Consider the following 24,600-nt stretch of genomic DNA (forward strand, 5'->3'; position numbering starts at 1 on the left):
CTACTGTGTGCTGCACTTTAAGACACAAACCCAATGATATGTTTAATTTCATGTAAAATAACTCCTTATCTTGACTGTTTCCTTATCCAGTGCAATTAAAAATTTAACCCAGAGAATACACATTTAACACTGGTTTTATTTATGTACTACTTCTATCTATGCTTAAGTCTTTGTAAAGTAACTTTGTTTTAAATTATGACAAAATACTTAAAAATATAAAAACTAAATACAGTTGAAACTATCTAATTTTCAACCCAGGAATAGTTACTGGCATATACTGGGTGGCCATAAAGTTCATGGCAGTTCAAACTTTAGGGACATCCTGTATATGAGCCTTATAACACTGGGCGATAAACTAAAGGCATATTTTTAAGTCTACATAAAATATATGATAATTAAATATCCAACACAGGTAATATTGGAATCTAGAGTAAGATTCTGGCTAATGCCAATCTTAAAATGGGTAAGAAGTCCTACCGACTACACCATTTTTACTGTCAGTTAAAGATAATGTCTTACTAATAATACACAAACACCAGATCCAGAAGCCTAGTGCTTCTACAGTGCTATGGTTACTTTATGCCTTGGTTAATTTTGTAAATTAGCTATTGTAAAATGTCCTCAAAAAGTACAACCCGTACCTTAAAAAATAAAGGAATAGACTAAGATGGATTGGATCATGCATTTGTTTCTCAACAAGCACCGTACTGTCACCTTATAGCTTCAGACAATGAAGGAGCTATTAGTTAAATAAATTTACTCTTGCATTATATACATGCACATAATCATGGTCTGTTATTTCTCTGGTAATTGACGGCTATTTAAGAAAGTTAAATTTAGTTTATTAAAAATATAATACTTCTGTATAAGATGTATATGTGTGTGTATGTATCCATACTACTGAATCATGAAACTGGAACCTTAAAAATGTATTTATAATCAACTGTTGTGCTCAATGACTTAAAGTTATTGATCATTTAGAGTAACACTCTATGTACATGTATAGAAATGTTACCAAAATTAAGTTTAAGTATAATCTCTTCAATCTGTACAGTTAAAAGAAATATATCTCCAAGAGAACCAATATTGGTGAGAGCGTTGCCATTTAACATCATAATCTGTGTGTCTACATGTAGATACCTGCATACATACATACATATGATATCTTAAAATATGTGAGTTACGGAATCTGAGTTAAAACCCTGACTTTCACCTGCAAAATTTCTAGGTTACAATTTGTTTCTATTCTGGTCTTTTGATCTAATTACATTCTGAAATTCAATGTTTTCAAGTATTTTCTCCCCCTAAGGTGAAGCTGAAGTAGGCCAAGCTTTGTAGTGACTAGAAAGTCTTATAGGCCTTCAATATAAAACTCTGAAGATTTTTTTACACTGTAGGAAACATCAAAATGACTTACATTCCACTGAATTTAGTCTTCATTTAATAATATCATTTAATCTTGAACAATAAATCTCGTGGTCTGAAACAGTTTCCAAACTATCTAAGTGATGCTATCTAATTTTTATTGAAAGGATTTCAGAAGATATGCATTTACCCAAAAAAGTCTGGCACATTGATTACTGAATAATGTTTAATGATGTTTATAGGTAATGAATGTGTGAATTCCAGACTTATTTAACAATATCTTTAAAATTTAATGCACTTAAATTTTGACTCATCAATCTTCAGTATGATGAAGCTGGAAAAAATTCCAAAGTAGATGTTCCTTTTCATTGAATAATTGTATTTATTTATATGAATTGATTATCTTCTTTTGTTAGGCTCAACTGATGGGCAAATGCTTACATGGGTTTACCTCCAATGTACAAAATAAGAAAGGAATGAAATGATCTGTAATATAAAATGAGGTACGTAAATAATATTAATATGATAAATGTTAATTCAATAAAGTTCAATGTTTGCATGAGATAAACTACTATAAATAACACAGTAAGGTTTTTATTAAAGAATTGTAAAATAGTGAATAAACATATAAATAATTATTATCAATTAAGTTTTTTCTATATATCTTTAAATGACAATATTTATATAGGAATAAATCTGTGAACTAGAGAATTTAACTAATAACATGCAAATAGATAAATACTACATGAAAATTAAATATAAAAAAGTGTCTAAACCAGACGGAAATACACATCTATTAGCTATGTAAGAAGGTAAAAGATAAGAGCTAATATGTGAATTTTTCAGTAAATAAAATTTGTGAAAGAATGATGGTCTTGAAGACCAGAAAGAAAGAGAGTAGTTAAGATTCTAAGGCAGTTTAAAAAATAAGTAATTTAACTCTTCCTTAGTGTCTGAAATAAATTCTTTGAACAAATCAAAGGAAGTGTAAAATTTCAAAATATCATAAAACTCCATCGTATTTTATAAAACACCCTAGACAAGTACATTTCAATGTCTTGATTTAGTTGACATTCTTCAACTTATCCTCAGAAAAGCCTATACAGACTCGCCTGAGAGGAAAACGACTAATTTAAAACACTTAATAAATTAGAAGAAAAGAAGAGAGTTTGTTGGAGATATCAAAAAAACTTTCTCAGTGCAGACTTGTGTGTAAATGAATGAATGAATTATTAGAGCATTAAAGAAAATCTGAGTGCTTTTAAAATGCTTGTTCATCCATAGATTAATTTTTTTACATAGTTATTTAGCATTTATACTATGCACAGTTGGGTAGGGAATCTAAATCTGCCAAATGTGTGTGTAACTGCATTGAGGAAAAGAGCATAGTAGAGCAGAAGCAGATTTCAGCAACATTAATTAATAATGGTGAGAAAGCATATGCAAAATATAGTACTTACTAATAGTTATGTAAATCTTGTTTTTAGAACATGAAGTTTCAAGTAAACTACAGTCACAAAATTAAAATAAAGCCAATTCAACTTGATGTCATATTAAAATAGTACCTTATATATTGCAAAGAATTGTAAAGATAGTAAGAATATTAGTTAAAAAAATAATGAAAATATTCTTTAACAAAGGAATTTTAAATTCTGTAGATATTAAGTAGCTCCAAACTACCCAAAGTCACAAACTTTAAAAGTCCTGAGATAAGCATTGATGTCTGTTAAGTCAAAGGTGATCTACCTACAGAAGTGGCCAGGTGTATGGCTATAAAATGAGTTGCTGTTTCATTATCTGCCCCTTGGAAGGAGTTTTCACACTTTTCATTTTCAATTTTACTATTTGAGAGAGACCACCACACAACAACTAAAGAAGAGAAAATATTATGATATCTTATATATCTAGAGGTATAAGGACATTCCATTCTATTGTTTGACCAGTTAGTTAACTGGAGTAATTACATAACCAATGAGTAGACTACTGTTTTGCAAAAATTCAGTAAGTGCAATAAAATAATGTAACAAAAATTAATATAAAATAAGTAACATAAAATTCAGACATCTATAGAATGTGAACAGGGTTTTGTTTTCTTTTTCTGATATGTCATAATTCCTTTCTTTCTCACAGAGTTGAAATAAATAAACTATTTTGATAATGAGAGATTTACTCATAGTTCCTGAATAAAGGAACTTCATGTAAAAATAGAACTTAATGGTTCTGAGACCTGAACTTTGCCACAAAGAAAAAGTGAAACAAGTAGGTTGACAAATCTAGATATATTTAAAAAGAGTGAAAGAACACAAAACACTCCAGAATAGATTTTAAGTAGCACAACCTAGAAGAATAGTGAACAGAAATTATGTCCAGTAAAAAAGACAAAAAATTATCAAGAGTCCATTCATTTAGTGATATATGAACCTCTGTAAAAGATATGATGAAATGGCCTAATATAAAAATACATGTTTACCTTAACATTGGATAGGGATGCAATATTTATGACATAAGAGGAATATGCAAATCACAGAGAAAACACTACTCAGGGGTATGTAAATATGAGTGTAATATGTACCAATAAGAAAAGTCTTTTTATTTTGAATTCTATATATGCTCTTAACACACTATTGAGTTCAACAAATTATGAAAACTCACAGAAGGCAGACTGAGATAATGAAGGGATTGGAAGAAATGTTACTAAACAAAGCATGTTCTACAATTCCAATCAACTAGAAACTTAAAGTGCTCACAGCCATATTATAGATGCCTAAAAGAATTTTCCCCAAATGAAGTTTACTAAAAATTGGTCTAGGTCAAGTGTCAGCAATATTTTAAATGTGATGTTTCAAAAATCTGACATATTTTCTATTGTCATGGTATGGCTGAGCAGAGGTGAAATTTCAAAAGGGATCGCAATTTGGCAAAAATAAAAGTTAAGTCAGGAGATAGCTAGAGTGAATTTTTTGGTATAAATGGTCTAGTCTAAACATTTACAGTATGAAGGCAACACCGGCCCTGACACTTTCCAATGAATGGTTCCCCTTGGTCCTGTGATTCTAGAAAATACTATGGATTTAGAAATTTTAAAAGTGGCTGTGTAAATGTAGTTTTTCCCCTTTTTTTCAAGATTATTTATTGTTTTGCTACACTTTAAAGAAATGAAAGCATTTCACAAGTATATTTTAGATGAAATTTGACCATTTTTCTTATGACTGTCTTTAGTTTTTAAAACTGATTATGTTTATTGGCAAGAAATCAATAAGTTTCCAAATAACAAATCCTTATGCCTTTATTATTGTATTGTTCAGGCTGACTGGAACTGATCGACAGGCTCATTCACTGGCAAACATCATATGAGTCACAAGAATGACTACAAAAATATTAAGCATATTATTTTAATTACTGGAGTTTTCCTAAACTATACTGATAATTTGGTTTCATTAACCACATTATTGAACTTAAATTGATTTTATGTTTTTTATTTGCTGAGATTATAGAGTTTTTTTACATGTAATTTATTGTGGAATTTGAAAGAATAAATTATTTTAAATAGGATGGCTATAATTCTAAATAACTCCATAAAAATCTTCATGATAAAAACAACACTTTTTATATCTTATTCAGAAAATATTTTGTTTCACTTTAATATTATTTCTATTGTTGAAAGAATCTATTAATTTTACTTAAAGTGGTATTGTAGTAATTTTTAATTATTCTGATATAAATTTAAAGTAGTGCTAAGTTAAAATTCATTAATATTTTAAGGCAAATCTAAATAGGATGTTTTGAACATATGACCATATTCTACATGCTTAACTTATTTGATCAATCTTTCAGTGTATCCCGTCACTCCTCTTTATCAAGTATTAGCAATCTGATGTTGTAATAAGAATAACAGAAGTCAAACTCATAAAGTACCCATGTCTAACTTAGCAAGTATTAATAGACGTGTTCAAAATTGCTCCTGATTTAAATAAAAAACTTTCTTATTAAATGCACAAGTATACTCATCATGGATCTTTTCTTAAACATAAAATAAAAGAAAATGCGCCTGTATTTAGGCATTTTTAAGACATAAATAGTTTTCGGCAGTTTTTAATTTTAACTTTAGCAATAAGAGGTACAAAAATTGAAAGTTCTTGGTATAGACAAGGATCTCATTTGTATTTTTAAGCATATCAGCTTTTTCCTGTCATCATTGTATAAATGAAAGTGGCAGTCTCATTAGGCTGTTTAAAGCTTTACAAAAAGTGACTAAATGCACAAATACTTTTCTGAACATCTAACTGCACATCATGTTCATTATAAAACTAAATGTATGTTTAGCAAAAAACAACCCTGCAACCTCAATAATTATTTAAACTTTCTAATTAAAAGTAAGTAATTAGTGTCAGTTTTTAGCTTGTTTAATAAGGTAAAGGACTTGTTTTTTGGTTAGAAGATGAAAATATTTCTATTGCTAATAATAAATGACACAAGTATTTAAAACGAGCACCATATGATAGAAAAACAGTCAGGCATAGTTTGCATTATTAGACTAACCATAAAATTTACTATGCCTATTATGTTACAAGCCATGATATAATTTTAAGGATAGTTGTATAAAGCCTAAGATAACATTAAATCCTAAAAGATAATAAAAAACAAATTGAGGCATGATTAAAACTGTCTGAAGAACTGTATGTCAGAAAATATGAGTTAAAAAAACAAAATAGATGTTTTTGTGCTTGTTTTCTATCTAGGTCATACTCCACCCAAACCCTAAATTTCAAGCAGTGTGAATTGGCTAAAACAGATAAAGATACATGAAATTATTATTAAAAATTCTTTCATTTCATACATATAACCGGACTATATGCAAACAAAACTAAATTTTCCTGGTAAAATAACAGATTCATTCTTTGTATTTCTAGTAACACATATAACAGCCAAGACATTTCATTTGCAAATGAAAATACTAGACTGTAAATAACTTGCAAAAATTGCATTAAAATGTATGTAGCATTAATATTTTATTAATGAAATTGTTACAAAGATTCTCAAAATAAAAAACCAAATCTTGTAAGTGGAGAAATGAAATTTATACATGCCTAAAATCCACTTCTTATATGTAAGCATAATTTCCCCAAGATTAGTACTCTTTAAAAGCAAAAGGAAGAGAGATGATTTTTCAACTACATTTGAAGTAGCTTTACTTGTTACTAGGGTAAAAGCAAGTACCTGTACTTATTTAGATATAAAATTTTTACTTACTCTGAATCATAATGCCTTTTTACTTTTTCACTGAAATTATCAATAACATATTTTTATGTATTTCTATAATGTATCTCCTCAGTTTCAGTCAAACAATAGTGAAATACATTGTTTAAAATCCTGAAACATTTTATCTTCAATAACAACATTTTAAATCCAGAACTCAATTGAGAGAGAAAGACCACATCATAGTCCTCACTTACTAAAATTTTAATTTAGGCTATTTTAATTGATGAGGATACATGGATTTGGGAATTTAACTTCAGGATTTCAGCATCCAAATTGCATGTTAGATAAATCAATGCTTTCCTTTCTGTAAATATTTTTACTCTCCTTATAAATTATAACTTTAAACAATAAACAAAACAAAATATCAACAATTTATAGGGCGGTATAATTCTTTAGATCTGAAATACTAAGGTATTGTATTTTGATGAGGCCTAAATAATTTGCAAAGCTTAATATGATCCTTCATAAAACACTATTTGATGACTGTTGTCATCACAATGTATGCATCTGATGAAAGACCCATTCCTTTAATTGTAGAACTCTTGTTTATTCTCATTATCAATGTCCAGACAAGCAGCCATGGCCTCAATGCACTCAATCTGTGCTTTCACATTACAAGCCATAAGAGCTAAAATAACTGTTCTTCAGTTTTTCTCTTAAGTTTTTTCCTTTCCATTTTTCCTTCCCAATTCATAAGTCATAAAATAAATGATACATCTACAACTTGACTTACTGTTTGCTCCTAGCTTATGGTTTCACAACTTTTTTGCACTAAATGAAAAAAAAAAAAACTATAAGGAATAGATTGGCTATACAATATGTCATCTATTGATTGAGTTAGGATTTTTATCTGTGTCAAATATTATTTATGTAGTTTGATCAAGACCCTGAATCATCAGTAGTGTTTATCCATTAACTAAAAGGAAAGAGATTCCTTCATAGCAGAGAATAAATGACGTAATTTCATTGCTAAGATCCTCAAAGTAAATAGATTACAGAATTTCAAAGCATTTTATTGTTCCCTATTATGGTATAAAATGATTCACTTATGCTCTCAAATATGTTCTCAATTTTGAAATAATTTAGTGCAATTATCAATGTCTCAATGTTAGAACAACGCCTTATTTCTAATAAATGAAGATTATTGCTATATTTTCAACAGACTTTCTCTGATCCGGATCAAATATTTCAATCTATACCAACACCTTGCTAAGTCATGTTGAATTTTCAAAATGCTGCTTACACAGCTTCCTGGGCTTGTTCAAAGGTGTTTACTATCCTATGGTCACTGAATGACTAGGCAATAATGCTGTTATCAGTAAGAAAATGAGATCCCTCAGTGACTCAGGTGTCAAGAGAAAAGTTCCTTCACCTTCATTTAATCCTTCGAAACACATAGAAATCAAGTAAGCAAGAGTTCAATGTTCAATGGAAATTGGAAGAACATTTGAAAAATGTTTTCTCCAACAAATGCAGTCATGTTTTATTATTGTCAACAGCATCCTAACACAGGCCCCCCTTCCTGTTCAATATATTCAATTTTCCATATAAGAGTCCTGCCTACATCCACAGTCCTTTTGTCATTCTTTCTAATACGCCTAAACTCTGTTTTTGCCATAAAGAATGGAATGTTGAACTTTATCTCCTCAGAGGGAACACTTTTACACAGCCCTTCCCAGAATACTTACTCAAATATGGTGGTTTGTAAGGCGCTCGCGTATTAGACAGCAGTCCGTCCAGCTCCTTCCTCTCCAGAGTGCTGTGAAGAGCCTTCTCTTTGCCAAAGGTGGAGAAGGAACGCTCTGCCGCGGGCTGAGCTTCTGGAGTTTCAAACACTTCTGTGTCTGGAACAGAGTCCATGCCGGGCACGTGCAGATTGCTGCGATAATCAGCAGCCTGGCGTCCATCAGAAGGGACAAAAGAAGGCATCCAGCACCGGTCCGAGTGGCCCAAGGCTTTACACTCCTCGGTGCAGTTGGAGAAGAGATCCATACCTGCAGGCGAGAAAAGAAGCTCCAGACATCGTGTCCACCACATAACCAGCTACTTAGCGATGACAGATTACAGGTAGCGCAAGGAGGGACGGGGGAAAGGATCTTCAATTGTTCTTCTCTTAACCTGACAAGATCCAAAATCTTTTTTGCCTCATTTTGGTCATCACTTTGAAAGAGAAAATTATCTTCAGATGTCAAGAGTAGGACTTCTGGCAAAGAGGCCTCTGAGTTAGGCATTTCTAAACCTCAAAGTAAAGGGGAGAATGTTCACTCTAAACAGTGTAAGTAACTAGGAAATGGTCACTAGAAAAAGAGCAAACACTGAAAAAAATCTCTCCTGAAGTTTTTAAAAGAGAAAAGAAAAGGAGGTGTGAAGGCTTCAAAACCCATATCCCCCAACAGTAAGTCCTCTGACTTTTTTCCTGTAGGGACAAAAATGAAAGAAATACGCCAAGCAATAAAGATGGTATTTAAATTATGAAATCTGGACATAAAACAGAAAGGGAAATTCAACAGAAATTATGACATAGACACAGGAAAACTCAAACATAGTAAGAATGAAACATCATTTCATAAACAACAAAAAGCAGGTTTTCTTAGATTCCTATGAAATGACGTCCTAAAGGCTTTTCAGTGACACTCTGGTCGCCAGCGTTACTATAAACCACTTATCATTTACTACCTTAGACAAATTCAGAACAAATGACTGTAATTAGTGAAACCAAGGTAACCAAATGCAGTGTAAATCAACCGCAGATACTATTGACAAATACCTTATTACTTTTTCTATATGGGAACACACTTACCCTAGTCAACACAGGGCTATGTGCTTACGAATCCTGTAACGCCATGATTTCAAATAACAGCTTCAAATTTCACTGTCTTTCTTAGATTGGCAAGATTAACAGACATAATCTAATGATGGTTAAGAAAGGTCATTCTGTTTCTTAAGCAAAGCATGACAAATTATTAGCACTACAGAATTCTAATTGTTGTTATGCAAATCTATATCACATACATAAAAACAAACACATACACAAAAAATAGCATTTTAATGTTTTTCTAAACATAATAACATATTTATTAAATGTTTTCAGTTAAGATCAATTTGAATAACCAAAATATGATCACTAGTCCAAGGAGAAGAAACTCACCAATGCATTCTGGAAAATCTAGGGATTTTTTTTTCCTTTTTAACAAAAAGTAATATTTACCTAAAGAACATACATGTTACTCATATAAATATAAGAGATTTAAGCTTTTGAGCAAGTTTTAGTTTTTAAATTCCTGATGACATTCTGCTATATTAACTTATGTATGCTTGTGTAGAAGTTAATATTTGTATGTATTAAAAATAAAATAAACTTTAATTATGTATGTTTGTATGGAAGTGAACATTCTTTAATATTAATTAAAGATGATAATCTTTAATTATGTGTGTTTGTGTAGGAGTGAATATTTGTATGTATTAAGTAAATAGAATAATCTTTCAAAATTATGAACCCTCTAAACTTTCCACAAGTATGTTTGAGGCAATAATAGCAAATTACATAAATTATTTTTAAAGAAAAAACACCAAGCCTCTCATCACACATTAATCTCACTACATAACGACTTTTTTATTATAAATTAAACCATGTCTAATGCTGAGTCTGACTTTGATTACAGCATTCCATTGATAACTGTCCTGTGTAAGTCTGGAAGGAAATCACTGATCCGTGAACTGTTGAGGAACAGAAACATGAGCTGAAGCTGGGATTCAGAAATCTGACTGAGAACAGCAGGGAAAACATGTAAATGTTACGCTAGACAGCAGAGAAACTCAGCCCTCTATGCTATTTCTGCAAGAAGACATGTCTCATGCGAGCAATGAGAAAGGGAAGGAGAATGCCCCTGCTGCAGGTTTACATACTAAATAGGCCGGGGCTGCAGAAACAGAGAGGAGATTTATATTTTGACACACTACTGCAAAGGGTGCCTATTTAACAGGCTGATGGTAGGTGGAGGTTTTCTGATGGTAGAAACTATCTTTAAGAGTAAAATTACTATGAGCAATTATTTTTTTAAAGTAAATTAAGTTGTATTACATTTACAGAGTTGATAGAATTACACTCAACTACTAAATGGAATTGTTTTACCGGGTCCTGATAATGATGTGCACTAATGCCAAATTTGTAATTAATACGATTTTTATTCATATAGCTGATAGATGCCATCTTACATTGCCAAATAAGACCAAACACAATGTTTCATATCTTTTTCCGCACATATGCCCAAGCCCTTCTCCTAATCTCAGATATGACAATTTCACACAGAAAATGTCAATGGCCTAGTATGGAAATATGAACATAAAGATTTTGCCTGATTACGTTAGAAGTTATTCCCTTCGATGACGTAATGAAGTTGCATGAATTGAGAATGTGTATTTAAAAACACAGCACATGCACAGCAAGAAGGAAGACACCAAAAAGTTTTTGTTCAAAGAACAATATCATTTGACAGAAGGCAAGAAACTTGTAAATAATGTTCTTAACACATTCATAGAATAATCATTTTAAAGTGGAATTCTTTTAGTAATAATGTACAGCTTTACATAACTGAAATGAAGGGTTCAAATTGTGCATAAGAATTTTACCAGTTTTATTTAAAAGGTGAGTGCACCTATTTCTCATGAGGGAAAAATCAGACATAGAAACAAAGCTAAAAACCTAACACAAACACTAAATCAGTGAACTTCAAATACTTAACAGAAGAATGAATTGAAAATGGATTTTTGTTCATCCATTTCATTCCCAGGTCTCACTTTAGGGACGCATTGTATGACTAACATAATTTTATATTCTATCATTATCACTAGTTCCATTAAGTATATCGCCTCAATTACCAAATAAGCACAAAAGCACATTTAAGTTTTTTGTGTGGTGAGTGACTACATAATGCACAGGGATGCCAGACATCATAGTTCTTGGGATGTACTTCAATATATACCTTCCACATTACTCCTATATTTTTTTAATGGCTCAAGTTTAAGGCTCGAGACTTAATCAGTTTAACATTTATTTTTCTCACTCAAATGCCCTTACTATAGAATTTGTGTGATTTGTGTGACAAAAAATAACAGGCCCTACCTCAGTTTCAAAATTTTGCTAATTTCTATGAAATGTTTCTCTCTATATTCTTTTATTGAGATCTTTTTCTAGTTTTTTTTATTTTTCCTACTCCTCAGAAATAAACTGTCCCACAAGGTATGACAGCTGATGTGAGAGACAGTCTGTTTTGCAAACATGTATTTATACAAATTTTTAAATATAGTTTTCAATGGGCAAATGACTTGTCCCAATAGTCAGAGGATGGATATTTCTGCTGAGAACAATCATGATTTCATATTATAATGTGCAGTTTTTTGATGAATGCAATAATATGAAATTACATGCACATTTCTTTCTCATGCAACAATCCTTCATGGAAAAGTTTACTTTTTTCCAAACATGATAAATTAATTTTTAAAAAAAACAATACTCTCAATTTTTTGTAAAAATTTCTAGTCTCCTTTTAACAATGGAAAAAGCATTAATTGTGACCACAAAAATTGCTGCAGATTTTAAAGAAATGTGACTTGGGAGCAGATATTTAGCAACATAATTAATGAAAAAATCAATACATGTACATTAAAATTTTCTCCTTACCCATATCATCATTTAAAATGTTTGTACATTCTCTTAATATTTGACTTACATATTGTTTAAAATGATCAGTCTCTCCACAGTTTCAAGTTGTAGTTCAGAGGTTCACCAGAAACCTGAACAAGCTTTTATAAATACTGGTGTAAATTCGTTTCATTTACAAAGCCAAAAGCTACCTTAGCAACACCTAAATTATTACTGAGTTGAGAAAGGGACATTTTTATTTTATGATAAACCAAGAATTCCTTGTTGATAAGGCAATAGGACATGGCTTAATGCATTTCTTGATGTATTTATGTACTAATTTGAAAATACTGCCAATCAAATCCCTTCATTTTAAAAATTCATTGTCAAATGTTGACTATGTATAATGCATACATCTCATAAAATTAGTTAATAACTAAACATATTTAGAAGACAAATTCCCCTATAACTGAAAGAAAAAATTTACATAAAGAAATGTGACAATTTCAGGTAAAATAACAAGCGATGATTAGGGTTCTTTTTTCCAACATATTTTCAAAACAGGCAAAAGCCATAACAAATAAATTCATAATTGATCTCAGTATCATCCCCAGTGTATTTCATGATTGAAGAAAGTAACTTTTTACTACTAACCATATTGCCTTAGACGTATCTCAAATAATATTAAAATTTTTTAAATATGTCCTATTATAAAATAGAAAAATAATTATTGTTTAGTCTCATGTCGTAATAAACAAATTGAATATATGTTTCTTTAAAGTCTACTTTTTCTGCGGCTTAAGCTGTGATTGATCAGCTTTCCCTCTTCTGATGGTCTATGTATGCATTTACCACATCTCCTTGGCCTTCTGCCATACCTAACCAATACATCAATAGCGCACTGAAAAAAAACGGAAAGCACCTTGACAAGGCTATAGAAAGAAAGTGCCACTGAGCAGTGGTCAAAGGGAAGAATTTCACACATAGAGCCAGGTGCAGTGGAAAACTGAAAAAGCTTATGCGATTCCCTGTGCAGCTGCCTCTGTGTGTAAGGCCCTTCAATGAACAAGATTGGTGACTGCAAATGGCTTAGAAAGAAGAAAAGCAAGAAGGGAGGGGGAAAGAAAGAACAAAAAAGAAAACCGTTCATAAAAGAAGAAATAGAGGATATATCTAAATAAATAAATACAAAGCAACGTTAACATAGAAAAAGAAATGAAAGTAAAGAGGAAGTCTAAACAGGTGAATCAGTAAGTTAAAGAGTGTCTATAATGCAGTATGAAATGAGGTCAAACAGAGAGAGAATTCCCAATTTCTACCTTTCCAATGTTATTTTTCCTTGATAATCTAACTTTCCCCCCTCCAGAACCTAGTTAAGCTGAGTTTGCTTGCTGTATGAAATTTTTTCATAGACAAAACCGAGAAATAGGAGTGCTATGAATAATATTACTTAACTCTAAAAAATTGGAAAGCTCATTAATACCTGGATTTCCAAAGAAATAAAACAGACTTATCTGAGATGGGCTTAAACTTTTGACATGTTCTAGCTGCTCAGTGTGAGGTTTATAGTACACATCAGTATGGACTGAAAAAAGTCACCAAGTAAATGCATCGTAATTCCCTGCATTTAGAGTTTTACACTTAAAAAAGGAAAACATTTCACAATCATTCTTACAACAAAATTAGACATATTAAATCTCATTGCAATTTCACATACAAAGGTGCAATTATTTCTTAATACAAGTGCTTTAGTACAATCCTAAAATAGCTATTATTGTGCTCGGTATGTTGTGGCAACCTATAAATGCTAATGAAATACATAAATGGATTGGTAATTCTTTAATAATTTTCACATGTTTAAAGATATGAAAAATTTTTACCATTTTGGTAAAGAGAAATAAAAATCACCTCACTTTTAAAGTATGTTTCCAGAGCACATTTTAGCATTCTTATCTTCCTTTAAATCTTCTGACCTCTCCAATAGTTTGAAAGAAGCATTACCAGTGGCAACACTGAGTGACTGTGAAATAAAACAGCTCCTGGGAAGATGCACTGAGAAGAATATAGTCCCATCTATCATCCAAATTTAGCCCTTTTCGCAGATGTTTATTTGTTTCTTTTTCTTCAGTTAGGTTATTATGGATCATTATGTCTGAGGGACTAAACTAATTGAAATGTTCATTGAGCTTGGAGTGCTACAGAAAAAACAAAGGGGGGCCGGTGGGAAATGAATAAAATGCATCTAAAGGAACATGCAGCAGAGACTGTCTATTTTTTACGTTAAATACTTTGTTTTAAAAGTTTTAAAAAGCGATGGCTCTATGAGAACAAGTCTGAGAAAAGAATAGGCATAAGCAATTCCGAATGTATAGTGTTTTAAAGATAACAATAAATCATATGCCATATATGGGGCAAAAATGAAAGAGACTTTGTACTCACATATAAACTTCTGGCAAGATCTGGTTTGTTGTCAGGTTCCCAGACACTAAATAGATGCTCTGTTCACTTAGCGTGAAGGCCCGCAAGGGGCAGGGACCTCCGGGGATTCTTGGCAGTTCTCAAGTCTCATTAGGTCTGCATATTAATGACTCGAAGCAATATAAAGAGACCCTTGAGCAGCCTTTTTTCCCTTCCTCCTGCTTGGGTTTCCCAAGGCTCGGGCAGCCACAGACACAGCACACACTAGCCAAGTGAGAGGCTTGTAGCAACCACCGCTGCCAGGCCACCACGGGGTGTACACTGCCCTTTGACACAGTGCCTCAGCACTGTTCCGATGTCCACCAAGTGTGTTAAGAAAAGGGTGCTCTCGAGGACCAATATTACCTTGAAAATTAGAACTAACTTACTCAATGGTTATATTACTAACCAAAATAAAGGCTAGATCTCAAGTGAGCTGGTTAGAATCCAAAGATAGTCTAAGGATGAAGAGAAGTTACAGAAAGATGTCCAGCCTTTTCATTTCTTCATGTGTCAAGGAAATACAAAACTAAGTAGAAAAAGTACAAAAATTCAACAAATACCCTTTATAGATGAATTCCAAATGAAGTAGAAACTAGAAGTTTATGAAATCCTTTTCATTTTAGCATACATATTTTATGGAACCTAAGAGTTTCCTTTTAATATTAGTAAGAAGTTGTCAGTATCTTATAAAACTTAAAGGAAAAAGTGAAGATAAAAAATATAAATCACAATGCAGTGCCCATTATTGACTACCTAAGCTCGCTAAAGCTCAGATTTCAACTTTCATGGGTCTATAAACTGTTAAAAATATGAGGATACCTGGGGTGCTTCAGAAAATACACATTATTGTGGTTTCTAATGTCCTGAACCTTAAAGACCCAAGATTAGACACTTTCACCTTATTAATGACTATTAATCACCATTTCTTCTTTGGCACAATACTTGATGGTGTTCAAAATGCACCACTCTGGAAGGCAAGATATTTGGATTCTAGTTCCCAGTTATTCATTTATCTTCTTGTGACCTTATATAGGTCAATCAATTTCATTTGTCTTCAGTTTACCTTATCCATAGACAAGCTAATCATACCTTAAATGGCTAAAGACTGCGGATTGGACCAAGTGAGAGACCTACGCCTTTTTTGTATGCAATGTAATTACATTAAAGAACATTACACAAGAAAGATGTAGCGCATGTTCTAACATATTCCTGAGTTTCTAATTTAACTTCCTAAAGGATCATTACATTATTATAATCCTCTTTGAGCATACATCGTACAATTATCAAAATTGGGTGATATTATCATTAAACTTACAGAGAATTACTTAGTACATTATTCTTTCTAGATTTATTTCAAGAAAAGTAAAGCTATAAAAATTAGCATTTAAATCACACTTACCAGCTGACTGGGCACGGTTGGTGGCATCATGATCACTGTCTCCCTGTTCACTGTCCCCGTGACCACTGTCCTTAGAGCTTACTATGTCAGCTTCCTGGAATGCAGAACTACAAGTACAAAAATGTGAATATTAGAATAAAAAAGGTGAAGAAACACAGAAAACATTCTTCTGCCACCACATGGTCACAGATGGTGCTGCAGATTCTTAGACCTGTTAGCTGGCTTTATTTCTGCATAAAGCTAGATTTTATAACCCAAGCCTACCTCACACTTTAAAAATGGAAAATTAATAGTCAGTTTGAGCACTTAAGTCATGTAAAGTTTAGGCACTGTTCTATGATCAGAGGTAAGTATATATTCACATCATTTTCATAAAACAGATGTAAATATACATGTGCAACATTTAGGGAGACTATTAGAAGCTATGTGGGAGTATTCAAACATTTAGTAAGTTGTATATAAACGAAATACACCCTTTGTAAGTATATTGTCTAGAAAACACAAATATAGTCAAGATTTATGTCCTTTCCTAACTGAAAATACTTTACACACTTCGTAATTTAATATTGAATGTATACCTACTTACTATTTTCACTAGGTTGTAAAATGTCCATACCCTAAGCTAGGGGGAAAAAGTCCATACCTGTTAACTCGGCGAGGTCTGTCAACTAGATAGCTGAGCTCTGCTCGCTGGTGTTTAGTCTAGGAAAAAAAATAAAAAAATCAAGAGCATTTGAATGCTAAGGGTTTAACCACTAGTCTACTTTCGAGGTTAGGGACTATATTTAGCTTTAGTAATTGTTTGTATAAATTTTTATGAATTTCCACAGTCTGCTAAGACTTCAGCCTAGTGATTGCTGAGTATGGATGGGGTAGATATGTAGAGACACGTGAATCCATATTTCAGTCACTTATAAAGGTGGAAAAAAAAGCCAACTTAATAACGTGGGTTTTCGTTAAAGAAAGAATGCAAATGACCTCATAGAAAGGGCTAATGAACTACTGTCTCTAACAGAGTCAACCTACATATCCTATGCAATCTTTCAGTTGCCTAAAAAAGTGTTTAGGTGGGTAATGGTTGACACAAGAAAAACGGCACGCTCAATAAGCAAAAAGTTTGGATATTTTATGGAATTATTTTGTCGTTTATTTTCAAAATGTACTTAAGATACAAATGAACTGTACAAATAGTCATAAAGTCAAATAATATCTAAGACTCAAATAAAATAACCTGCCATGAAAGGAGTTCATAATTCTGCCGCCCCACCCTCCCAAATCTCTTCCCTCTCCAAAGGCCCTCTGCATTCTCCTCCCCACCTCCACCACCCACACACCTTTTCCAGTTCCAACTTTCTTTTACAGAAACCAACTCTGTTCTTGCCCCCACCACCACCCTCACCATCCAACTTTGCCACTTCTCCATCTTTTAAAAAGAAATCGGAATTGACAAGCCAAATTCTTTTATGAAGAAAGCCAACAGCAGTGATTTATCCAAAACAGTGGCAATAAAGTGATTATTAGCTAAAAGATATATTTAAGACAACAATTGTTTAAGCCTTTCATTAGTTTACTCTTACAGGGTTTTATGCCAAAGCAACTTCATTCAAATTCACACTGTGTGGGCCGTTGGCTTCAAAAGCGTCTGTAAATGCTGTCCAGTGCAGAACTGAAGGCTTTTTTTTGCAACCCGAGTTCAGAGGACAAGGATCTGATAACTTGTTCACTAAAACATGCATTTGATTTTAACAACTGTGTAAACAATCTATAGCTTACTTGTACACGCGGCTGAAAGCATCGATAAACAAAACAAAATAAAATCAACTTTATTAACGCCTGGAACAGACTCAAAGAGGAAAAGACCTTTCCCCAGTACTAGAAAGTCCCTCCCCCATATTTCCCTCTCCCTCCCCGCACTTTTTTACTTATCTCCAGGTTTCTAAGAAGGGAAAGGAACCACCCAGGGTTAAGTTTTTAAAGGGAGGATGAGAGAGTAAAGGAGAGACCGCCAAGGTGGCAAAATACCAAGGGGGAGGGATGCAAATAAATGTGGAAAGGTGGAACACAAGAATTAGGAACAACGCGAAAGTTAGGTTACACACGAAGAGGTGGGAGTGGGTGACCTCCATCTCCGCCCACACAAAGATACAAATAAGCTAATATCCTAAAAATACACAGTGCACCAGAGGTACAAGGGCCGTGCTAGAGGAGGCTTTCTGATGGAGGAGATGAGAGATGGTGGTCCTTTCGCTTCAGCCTTACCTCGTTGGACAAAATGCTTCCGTTGGAGATGATGTCGGGCTGCTGGTCTGTGTAACCGGTGACGATGGCCCCGCAGGGGTTGTGCTCAGTGTCCGTACTCCGCGAAGGGCTGCAGGGCTTAAGGAACATCAGATCGGTCTTGGCGGACTCCGGGGTCAGGCAGACCTGGTAGCAGTAATTCTGGTTGTGGTGGTGGGAGCCAAAGCCCCCGGACTCCTCTACCGGCACCTGGGCCGGGTTACTGGGTACGTTGGAGCTCTGCACCAGCATGATGTCCGACTTGCTGAGTTTCTTTTTGCGCGCCCGGGCTTGGCGACCACAGCAGGTCGAACCGCCACTGCCGCAGCAGCAGCAACAGAGGCAGCAGTCGCTGGCCAGACACGTGTAGATGTTGAGCTTTTTCTCTTTTTGGCAACGGACGGCCAGCACGATCATGGCTAGCAGGAAGATGAAGGACACCGAGCCCAGTGCGATGATAAGGATGAGGGTGAGGTCTAGAGAGGTTTCCCCGCCGCCAGAGCGGCTGGGGCGCTGATGCTCCCCTGACCCTCCCCCTCCGCCCCCGCCCCCGCCCTGGGGCTCCACGGCTCCGTCCACGAGCTGAACCACCAGGGTGGCTGTGGAGGACAGGGGCGGCTGCCCATGGTCGCGCACCTCTATCACAAGCTCGTAAGGCCGCTGGGGGTCGCGCTTGGCCGGAACTCGGCGCGCTGTGCGGAGCTCCCCGGTGCGCCAGTCCATGCGAAAGAGGTTCATTTCATTGCCCCGAACAATGCTATAGGTGAGCCTGGCGTTCTCACCGTCGTCCGCGTCCACCGCGGCTACGCGGGTGAGTAGGTAACCTGGCTCTGCCGAGCGGGGCAGCACCTCGCGTGCAGGTGTCCCGTTGCGCCCTGGCAGTGGCGCCACGATGGCGGGGGCGTTGTCGTTTTGATCCACTATGAGAATGTTGACAGTGGCGTTACCCGCCAGTGCCTGGGGGCTGCCGGCGTCCCGGGCTTCCACCTGAAAGCTGAAGTCCTTAAGCTGCTCATAGTCGAAGGAGCGCAGGGCGTACAAGTAGCCGTTCTCAGAGTTGATGGACACGTAGGTGAAGACGCTCATACCCTGAATCTGACACTCAAGGATAGAGTAGGCAAGCTGGGCGTTGGCGCCCTCGTCGCGGTCAGTGGCGCTCACCGCATAGATGTAGGCGCCCGGTACGTTGTTTTCAGTCACATACACGTCGTAGACCTGCTGGCTGAAGCGTGGCGCGTTGTCGTTCACATCAGACACTTGTACCTGGATCGACTTACTGGTGGAGAGCGCTGGCTCACCCCGGTCCCGGGCCACCACAGTCAGGGTGTAAGAGTCCCCCGCCTCTCGGTCCAGGGGAGCTTCGGTCACAATTGTATAGTAATTCTTAAAGGAAGACTTGAGGCGGAACGGCACGTCCCCCAGCAGCTCGCACTGCACTTGCCCATTCTCCTCTGAGTCGCGGTCGGTCACGCTGAACAGGGCCACCACTGTGCCGGGCGCCGCGCCCTCGCTCACCGCCTCCTTCACAGTGCTGAAGCTGATCTCCGGCGCGTTATCGTTAGCATCCAGCACTCGCACCAGCACCTTGCAGTGCGCAGGCACGGCGTTGGGGCCCAGGTCCTTGGCTTGTACATATACCTGGTACACTGGGCTCTCTTCATAGTCCAGTTCGCCGCTCACCTCCAGCCGGCCAGTGCGCGGGGAGAGTCCGAAGAGCTCCCGTGCCCGGGGAGAAATGTGGCTGCTGAAAGAGTACACTACCTCACCGTTCTGGCCCTCGTCTGGGTCCGTGGCGTTCAGCTGGATTACCAGCGTGCCTGGGGGCGAATTCTCTGGTAGGGACACAGTGTAGACGGGTTGGTCGAAAGCGGGGACATTGTCGTTGGAGTCCAGCACTCGGATGGTAAGTAGAGCCGTGCCGGTGCGCTGCTGCTGGGGGGGCAGGCCCGCTCCCCCGCCACCACCCCCTCCTTCTCCTCCTCCTCCCCCTCCTCCCCCGTCCACCGCGGTCAGCACGTAGCGGTGCACCGCTTGCTGCTCTCGGTCCAGAGGCTTCTCTAGCACCAGCTCGGCAAACCGGTTGCCATCCCCTTGGGTCTGCACGTCCAGGGAGAAGTAGCTGTTGGGGGTGATCTCGTAGTCGCGCAAGGAGTTGGTGCCCACGTCTGGGTCGAATGCACTCTCCAAGGGAAAGCGGGTGCCTGGTGTGGCGCTCTCAGAGATTTCCACGGTCAGGTCCGGCTCCGGGAAAGAGGGGGGATTGTCATTAATGTCCAGCACCTCGATCTCCACCCGGAACAGCTCCAGGGGATTCTCCAGGAAGACCTCCAGGTGCAGGACACAAGAGGAGCTCTGTTTGCAGATTTGCTCACGGTCGATCTTCTCATTCACGTACAGCACCCCGGTCTCCAGGTTGAGGTCTAAGTAAGGGGTCCTTGAGTTGGGCACCGTTTGAAATCTGCGAGCGGAAAGTTTTGTAATGTCCAAGCCCAGATCTTCAGCGATATTTCCCACGAAAGTGCCATGTTCCTGCTCCTCCTGGACCGTGTAGTGAAGCTGGGAAAAGACTCCTTCCACCATCCAGAGCAAGGCAAAGAATAATAGCACAATCATCTCCAAAAAGGAAAGGAAGTAGCTTCCCGCAACCAGTCAGCCACCCAATCACCTCCCCCACCACCACGGAAAAAAAAAAATCTCGAAAAAATACAAATAAAAGTACGCTACGTGGGTGGGTGGGGGGCTCCTGGGGCTTTTTGTCTTTAAAAATCTTATTCCTTTTGCTTCATATTAGAGCTTCCCCCAATCCAGCCTCATTTTTAAATCTTAGCGCAGGAAGGGTGACAGGCGTCCCCTTTCCTCATCAGTAATCTTTCCACTGACCAATTAATAAAATAATGATAATACAATAGTCAGCGTCCTTTATTCCGACAGTCTTGGCGCAACGCGGCGCTGGCAAATCCCAAAGAGGAAATTTCGATATTTCAAGACTGTCCTCGGTTTGTCTTCTTGCTGATGGGAGGAGAATGAGGAGGAGGAAAAGGTGGAGGAGGAAGATGAAGAGGAAGAGGAGAAGGAAGAGGAGATGCTCCTGGCACCGCTAAACATGCCTCTTAATATCAACGTCCGGCAAATGCAAAAGGGCTTAAAAACAGCAAGATAATTTTGTGTTGGAAAAGCACAGAACGGCTCTGCAGCATAAAACTTTCATTCTCTTCATTTCTCCGGATGGATGTTCTTCTTGACATTTTTTTCCTCTTTCTCTCTATTTGGATATTTGTCTTTCATGGGCTTGTCTCCCTCCGTCCTTATCTCCACCGTTACTTGTCACTCTGTAATTGTAATGAGCAGTTTCTTTTCTGCTGTTTCCTTCCCAAGCCTCTTTCCCTCTAACCTGTCTCTTTTCCTTTCCAGTCTTTCCTTCCTTCTGCTTCAGCCTCAGAGCCTCTGATCTCGGCTGGCAGTTTCTGAGCTCCGAGCGCTCCGCTTCTCTGTTTTTGCGCAGCGCCCTCATTCTGCCAACCAATCGCCGAGGAGCACCACCCACAGACCTACGGACGATTGGCCAACCTGGCCGTCAAATAGACACGTCACTAGGCAGCCGGGCGAGGCGGAACAGAATCCTCGCCCCGGCTGCTGGGGTGAGTGTGAGTGTGAGAGCGAGAACAGCCCGGCAGGTCCCGAGGCGCTGGCTGGGGACTCTGCTGCGGAAAGTTCCCAGTCCCCAGCCGCAGGTAATGGGGAGGGAATAGAGAGGTTCCCCTGTTTGCATCAGCAAATGCGAAAACATAATAGCAACAGCTGCGGTATCCTCTCCTAGGAGCGGGGTTTCCAGTGATGCTAACATTCTTTTTCCTTTAAGGTATTTTCCCGGCTACGGATCATGGAAATAAATCCCAAGGGAGGGGAAAAAGTTGCACAGGGACCATTAATTGGCAGAGGCTACCTAATTAAGGGACCCTAGCAGACAGAGATCGGTAGGACATTTAAAATTGTATATAATACGGCATGTGTGGATCTACCCGTTAAGGGTCTGAAGGGGCAATGTGGAAAGGAGCGAAGCAGCTGGGGGGGGGGCGGGGGCGGATCCTAAAAAAGCGGAGGGATTCATGCTATGGCATGTGGTCTGACAGCGTCTATAGACGGGCAGACGCGTTAGACGATCATCGTCCTGTCCTAAATGTTTTACAGAATTCTTAGCAAGTAGATTAACTCGCTTGGGGACTGTGAGTCTTTGAGCTGTGAGTGCATGGATCAATGACTGAGGAGTTTCATTTCAGCTTTTTCCTGAAGCCCGCCATCCTAACGTCTGGCTCTTGGGCGCTCAGTACTGAGCACCACCAGGCGCTGCAAAGCGCCTCTGATATCCCTGCGCCTTGCGCGGCCAAGTGCCTCCCAGCAGCTGGGAGCACCTGCTATTTTCTGATTTTTTTTTTTCTTTTTTGATAACAGGAGGCCGACACCCCTGCCCCACCCCCCGCATGGTAGACTGGGGGACTGATTTTTGCCCATCCTGAGGTCAACTCACTGGATAAGGACAGTGGGGCGGATGCGAACACGGGCGGGGTGGTGGTCGGGCTCCGTGCACACGCGGGCCCAAGTGTGTGCCGCTGCGGGTGTTTGTGAACACGTTTGCACATGCAGGGTGCTCGCATCCATGCTCCCTGTTCTGGTGCTAAGCTTTGCGCGAGCCACGGGAGCCTTCCTGAGTTTTAAAGGACGCGCTTGACCTGCTGTGAGTGCCCACTCGCCAGGCGCAGGGGCAACGCGGCGCATCCACATACCCAGTTCCTGTGAAGTTAACATACAGCGCGAACTCTTTAATGCTGGAGAGTGAACTGAATGACAATTCTTCAAGGGAAATATATGTAATATGTATTATATACATCATGTATAATGGACTATTGGCAAGGAATAGGTTGTTTATTCACTGAAGCGCAGCCCTTGTTCATTCTCCTCCTTATGCCACAAAATTGAAAGGTTTTTTGATGCCACTGTTATAACGAATATCCCAAGAATAACACTACCACAATCTTCTGGGAAAGGAGAGTCGTTTCCTAATCCCGAAGCACGCTGCCATTCGTTTCTGGTAGGAAATTAAGGAGGGTGAGTGTCCACGGACGTGAGTGTAGACTGAGGCATGCCCCTGGGTCGCGCACGTGCGTGTCTACTGACCTGCACCGCCCCCACCCTCCCCGCACTTGGCTCTTTCATGGAGATAGGTCCTGCCTTTGAGCGGTTAGAAGGAAATGATGCCAACAAAAATGGCTAATCCTTTTCCAGCTGCAGTAAATTGAAAACTGGCCAAAGCCAAGCGAAAACCGCTGCAGTTAAAATGATTTTTAGCATCACGTCTGCGGCTGAGAATGGAGCGGCAGTGTGTAAAAGGACCTGTGGATCAATGAAAAAGAGTATAGTGTTTCTGAATATTAATACGGTAGTGCATCGGTACTTCCCACCCCTCCCCCTTTCTTCCTTTAGATCTGCAGAATTGAAATGTTTTGTGCTTTTCAAGCTGACTCATCAGAATCCTGGAGCCTTTTAAAATTGACGGTAATTTTCTAGTGTGTTCGTTTGTACGCATGGAAACACTTGTGTGTGCGCGCGTGTTTGCGTGTGAGAGACATGCAGCTGAATGACAATGCAGATCCAGAAATTGCTGGGGGAGAAGGTTGCTCCCAAAATGTAGATGAAGTTTGAGCAGACTCGGGTGTATGTTAAAAACTAAAAAGCGCTTCCAGAGATAGAGATGAGAACGTGGAGAGATGGCCAGATTTGCCTGTAAATAATCACTACATCCACTGTAACACTTGAGCTGCATTTTTTTTTTTTTTGGTGGCAGATGTGTCTGAATGGGAACTCTCTCTGCAAACGTGGGTTACAGGCGTCTCCTAGCGGCGAAAGCAGCACAGGGCAAGCCATAGAATTTTGCTGTGGAGCCCTCGCTCGACAGACCTCGCCTTTTGGGGGCTCTACAGGATTTCTTGGGTCACAAAAGGCTGTGCTTTGTCCGCGTCAGCGACACCTGCCCCAGGTCCTCTAGAGATCTCCTTTCTCCGACTTCTAGTCTTGGCGGCGCCGCCAGGGATCAGCAGGGTAATGATGGGGTCTCCTTCCCGGCAGAGCAGACCCGAGCCGGGTCCTCCCCTTCCCTCTAGCTTGCTCCAGCCAAGGACAATTGCAAGAGCATTTTGTTTGGAGC

The 24,600-nt window shown here is 38.1% G+C and overlaps 1 protein-coding gene across 1 annotated transcript in view; it reads right to left on the minus strand.

Moving 5' to 3' along the window:
• Nucleotides 1-21,865, minus strand: part of PCDH10 (protocadherin 10) — a 41,604-nt gene extending 19,739 nt beyond the window's left edge. The window contains exons 1-4 of the mRNA XM_003800736.3: nt 18,384-21,865; nt 16,768-16,826; nt 16,125-16,231; nt 8,313-8,618 (exon numbers count right to left, since the gene is read on the minus strand). Of these exons, the coding sequence (XP_003800784.1) occupies nt 8,313-8,618; nt 16,125-16,231; nt 16,768-16,826; nt 18,384-21,014 (3,103 nt within the window). The 5' untranslated portion in view covers nt 21,015-21,865. The remainder of the gene's footprint in view (nt 1-8,312; nt 8,619-16,124; nt 16,232-16,767; nt 16,827-18,383) is intronic.
• Nucleotides 21,866-24,600: the final 2,735 nt, after the last annotated feature.

Source organism: Otolemur garnettii, unplaced genomic scaffold, assembly GCF_000181295.1.
Source record: "Otolemur garnettii isolate 467f Iridium unplaced genomic scaffold, OtoGar3 scaffold00183, whole genome shotgun sequence".
Lineage (NCBI taxonomy): Eukaryota > Metazoa > Chordata > Mammalia > Primates > Galagidae > Otolemur > Otolemur garnettii.